This window comes from Sinocyclocheilus rhinocerous, unplaced genomic scaffold (assembly GCF_001515625.1).
Source record: "Sinocyclocheilus rhinocerous isolate Xijiao unplaced genomic scaffold, SAMN03320098_v1.1 scaffold127, whole genome shotgun sequence".
In the NCBI taxonomy this organism is placed as follows: Eukaryota; Metazoa; Chordata; class Actinopteri; order Cypriniformes; family Cyprinidae; genus Sinocyclocheilus; species Sinocyclocheilus rhinocerous.
The window spans coordinates 1,084,780-1,090,262 of NW_015664685.1; the positions used below are offsets into that span (position 1 = coordinate 1,084,780).

A 5,483-nucleotide genomic window follows, 5' to 3' on the forward strand; every position below is an offset into this window, starting at 1 on the left:
TGACTCTCAAAGCCGTGATTCCCATCCACTTACATTATACGACTGACAGACTGCAACGGTTTGAGTTAAAAATCTTCGTTTGTGTTCTACTGAAGAAACAAAGTCACCTACATCTTGGATGCCCTGGGGGTAAGCAGATAAACATAAAATTTTCATTTTTGGGTGAACTATCCCTTTAAGAAGTTCAATATTTTTAGGAAACCTAAGCGTGTGCACTTGAACCAATGAGGTTTGTTCTTGCACACACACGATTGCGCTTCCGTTTATCATATTTTATGTGCTCTTTGTATGTCGGTTGTTTAATGTTTATATGTGAATATAAGGCTAAATTTAAAGCCATAATAATATATGGAGACTTAAATTGCTCAATTCATATGGATTACTTTACAATGTCTTTATGTGCTTTTTGAAGATTGAAAATTTTGCTTGTGTGACTTTCAATGGATGGACAAAATTGATGAAAGCATATTAAAAATATCCTAATTTGTTACAAACATGAACAAAAGTTTAATGACGAGGGAACGATGACAGAACTTTCATTCTGGGGTGAATCAATCCTTTTAAAAATGTATACATTATTCAATTTAAAAACAAAATAAAAATCGCACCTGAGGCAAAAGTTGTGATGGCTGGAAGTTTCGCCGTGTCATTCGTCACACCTTTCTTTTTAGCTCTTGTTTTGTTGAGGGTGCCTGTTGGTAAACATGACTACTGAAGCCTTATACAATGCAAATACTACATGGAGCAAAACAAAATGACATCAATCTCCATAATGTGAAAATTTAAAGCTTAAAAAGTGAAGTGTGCAATGTTACACTATAAAAATAGTTTTAACTAATGTGTAAAAACAAGTAACTATTTGTCGGCTGGTGTTTCAAAACAGAGCACTGTTTATTTGAGAGATAGATACAGCAGCACTGGCCAACCAATGGCGTGAGTTTGAGGTGGAAGAACGACCTGCAATAAGTAAATAAGCAAATAATTGACTAGGCAGACTGAATGATGGAAAACTGGGGCTGAATAGTTTTTAAAAGGGAACCTTGTTTGGAAACATGGCAAGGATCTCTATTACTAATAATCTGAACAAACGCAAAAGTATTATACTGGAAAAAAAAAAAAGTACTTACTTAATTAAAAAGTATTAAACTTCAAGAACACCCTAGCAAAGTATTAACCCTCTAAAGCAGGGGTCTCCAGACTCAGTCCTGGAGGTCCGGTTTCCTGCAGTGTTTAGCTCCAACCCTAATCAAACACACCTGAACCAGCTAATCAAGCTCTTACTAGGCATACTAGAAACTTCCAGGCAGGTGTGTTGAGGCAAGTTGGAGGTAAACTCTGCAGGACACCGGCCCTCCAGCACCGAGTTTGGACACCCCTGCTCTAAAGCCTACTGTAACATATTTGATAGGCAAATTTCTAAGGCCTCTAGATTATCAACATGATCAAAACTGAAAAAAAAAACAAAAAAAAACTGTTGTACACAATCTACTACCTGCATTATGTAATCTGATTGATAACTTATACATTTTAGCAAGGAAAAGTCCTTTTAGTATAATTTTTAAAAAATGCCCCCTTCAGGTTGTGCTATACATGTCTTTTTGCTATAAAACCCTTAATGATTTTTATAAAGTAAACGTAGGAATAACTTTTATATTGTTAGTAATACTTACTGGGCTGAAGCAACCTACGTGTGCTTGATTAGCCACACATCATTTATTTTGGAAAAATCATGTAATATATAATATATTATGTATATAAATATAATATGTATATAATATAAGTGTCATATATGATGCATCAGGCTTTTGAAGAACATTTATGTGTATATCTCAATCATTACTGTATTGCATTGCATTTTATGTTTTGTTTTTTCCTTCACAAGACTTTTCTGACCACTACATCACATGTCCGGCTATACAGGGTTGAAAACCATTGTAAAAAAAAATCTAATTCTTTTTGATACAATTGCGTTTGGTGCTGCTAATTATTATTACACATACAAATGTCACCTTTATATGCACTAACAAGAACATGCCAAGTAGTTATTACCGTGCCCCAAACTCTTGTTGAATCTTTCATGAACAGTTGAAAATGACTGCAAAGTACCATCTTGACCTATTATGAGAAGAAAACAAATTAGCATCATTGTGCTTGAATACATTTATCTACAATGATTTCCCTTATCTTCAATCCTTGATTTATGACAGTACCTGCACTAAGAATGTTTAAGCTGCTCTGGTCGTGGTGCTGAATCTTTGTTGGTGGGGCGCTGTGACCAGTCCGCTGTCTTAGCAGACGGCCGTCCCCTCCGGCAACATCAAAAATCCACACCTACATCACACAAGCCATTGTTTACTGTCATTCAACACATTGCAATTCTATTTAGGGCTGGGCGATAAATTATATCATATCGAGATCATGATAAAATTTACGTCAATAGCAATGATGAGCGCTTGACATTTTTACTCGGTATGGATTAATCTAACAGTCTATCACACAGCAGAAATAAACGTGACAACAGCCAGTTAGTGCATGTTGCTAAGTCTGCATGTTCTGCATGTCTGTGTGTGAATGAATGTCACCGTTTCGTCTGATACGCAAACTATAGCTATGAACTTTATCTCTAGGGCTGCCCTGATAGTCACTTCACCAGATTTACATTCCAGAGAAAAAAACTACCGTCAAATATTGACACGGAAACTTAAACTGAAAGATCTTCATGTCAATCTGTCAAAAATGTTTGGTTTAACTTGAAGAAATTATGGCAGAAATATATTACTATTGTATAACAAAAAAATTTATTAGACACCATTTTTTATGATAAATTTGTATGGAATCATACAAGAGAATTTAGGGGAAAATGGATTTCATGGGTCCCTAAAGGTATCTTACTCTGTGGAGTTTAATTGTGAACAAACAAGTTATGTTTACATTCACTCTCATGGTCTAACAAACATGTGGAAAGCATTTCCTTCCCCATTAATTGCAAATGAATATCGTGATAAATATCTCAATATCTTATGATATGGAAAAAAATATTGTGTTAATATTTTTGGCCATATCGCCCAACCCTAATTACATCATGAAAAACAAACCCGTATGGCATTGTCTGCTCCATTGGTGATCAGGAGGGGTTCGTTTTGAAGAAACGTGAGGCCAGCGATGGCTGTTGTATGAGCATTTCGCATCTGAGTGACAAATTTCTTCTCCTCTAAATCCCACAGACCTATGTGTCCAATAGGACTGCCAGAAGCCATTATTGGATGTCCATCTGCATGGCAAGGACAAAGTAAGTGCAATACAATGGACCGAAAAATATAGCATACACAAGGTATAATAGTATACACATTACCTGTCCTGAAGGATAAAGCTGTGACTGGACCCCAGTCTTGTTGGAACTTCATCAGCGTTTCATCGAATCTGATATTGTGAATGATGATCTGCCCAGATGCTAAACCCACACCCACAACATCTACAGCTGGAGTCTGAAGAGAAGCATTTCGACAGGGCACATTACACACTAGTTACCACTGATCTATTAAAGTAGGGATGGTTGATAAGGACATCCCTTTAAATGGGATGCAATGGAGAGAGTTTTAGCATGCATCTTTGATAGTTCTGTGCAAAGGTTATGTATATTCAGTATACTTGAAAATACTTGAACTTGAAAGCCACACTTAAGTAAAAGTACAGATATCTTACCAGAAAATGACTTTGGTAGAAGTTAAAGTCACCGTTTAGAATATTACTTGAGTAAAAGTTTTAAAGTATGTGAAATTTATTGTATGAAAAGTATTTTTAAACTAAATTAAACTTACGTAAGTATTGAAAGTTAAAGTACAAGTAAAATCAAAATAGAAAAGGAGCAAATAAATATTAAAAAATTGTTCTATACACAGTTTGAGCAGCAAGATTGTGTTCAGTTTGAACTCTTTGGGTTAGCATAAGAGCCACTTCATCTGGTACAAAGACTCTTTCATTCCAACATAAGAAAACTGTTTTTGCACATATGGCATTTAGATTCATTTACACAGAATGTTTAATGCAGCTCACAGGGACATGGATGCACTTAACCAGCAGTTACACTTGCATAAATAATGTTTTGTTTTAAACATGAAATGCTGAATATTTGAGAATTAAATTAAATTAAATTAAAGCCACCAGCAGGTGGCAACAAGTCACCTAATTCAAAAGGTTGATTCATTCAGGAATGAAAAATGTAAGTTAACTTAATAATAACTTTCTTAAACTTGTATAAAATCAATATTATATTTATTATCATGCTGATATCTGAGAAAAACGGCACTCTTAGTGTTATATAGATTAACTATATTAAATTATATAAATATAAAAGACATACAGAGGCATTTTGCCTCTTATCTTGAATCTGATGGGCATTCTAAATGCGTTTTAACAGACTAAATCTATATAAATACGAAATCGCGTTTGGTCTCGTACTGTATCGGGTACCTTGTCAGTGTCGTGCGCTTTGCTTGGCCATTTGTTGTGATAAACAGGAAAGTGTGTCCAGCTGAATTCAATTTGAGTTTTGGATTATGGAGAAAGTTGTACTTGCTCAATTACAGTATTTTTGTCAGATAACTCTATTAATGAAAAATTTCAATCAGGTTTTAAAGCTTTACATAGCACTGAATCTGCCCTGCTAAGAATCTTAAATTATATATTTCTCACAACAGATTCAAGGAAACGCATGGCTCTTGTCCTCTTAGACCAGGGGTCGGCAACCCGTGGCTCCCGAGCACATGCGGCTCTTTCATCCATCTGCGGTGGCTCCCTGTAGCATGGGTGTACAATACGCCAGGGAGGTGTCCCCCCGACTTTTAATAAAACCTAAACTCTTTCCCATGCACTTTTTCTCGGACAAGTGTGTTCACGTAGAGGTTTTCAAGGGCCAATGTGAATACATCTAGATTTAAATTAAAAGAGAAAATATAGTCACGTCGTTTTGGATACGTTATTCTTATCCAAAACGATGTGAACATCACTGAGCACTGAACACTCTCATGCGCTGTATGTTTCATTCATACTCGAAGCCGGAGGGCGCTCTCGCACAGAAAGTCCAAAGCGGACTCATATGATAGAAGTAACTTTTGATGCCAGGAAATCCCTATGGACAAAGGCATCCCGCTGTCGCTGTATCTAAGCTGAATAACAAGCATAAACCTGCTTAGTGACCTGACTGAGGATGATGGCGAATGATTTGCAGATCCTCAGCACCACTGACAAACATCTAATCTTGTAAAATGTGTGGTAAGTACCGCCGCTCCATGTATAAGTGCGATCACAAATCTCGAAAGTGAAAGTGAAACTAAAATGGCTCATGCATTCAAAAGCAGTTTAGTGGCTCCCTAATGCCCGCAATTTATATACAATATAATTACCCAATGATATAACTGCGAGAGACATTATTAAAATATGTATTTTCCTCCCATTTCTATTTATTCCCTTGAGGGGTTCCGTAG

General features: G+C 36.1%; 1 protein-coding gene across 1 annotated transcript in view; it reads right to left on the minus strand.

Annotated features, from left to right (window-relative positions):
• Positions 1–5,483, minus strand: part of LOC107730303 (WD repeat-containing protein 36-like) — a 20,075-nt gene that overhangs the window by 8,334 nt on the left and 6,258 nt on the right. Inside the window, exons 7-11 of the mRNA XM_016541092.1 lie at positions 3,353–3,485; positions 3,096–3,271; positions 2,211–2,331; positions 2,050–2,115; positions 616–692 (exon numbers count right to left, since the gene is read on the minus strand). Coding sequence (XP_016396578.1) covers positions 616–692; positions 2,050–2,115; positions 2,211–2,331; positions 3,096–3,271; positions 3,353–3,485 — 573 coding nt within the window. The remainder of the gene's footprint in view (positions 1–615; positions 693–2,049; positions 2,116–2,210; positions 2,332–3,095; positions 3,272–3,352; positions 3,486–5,483) is intronic.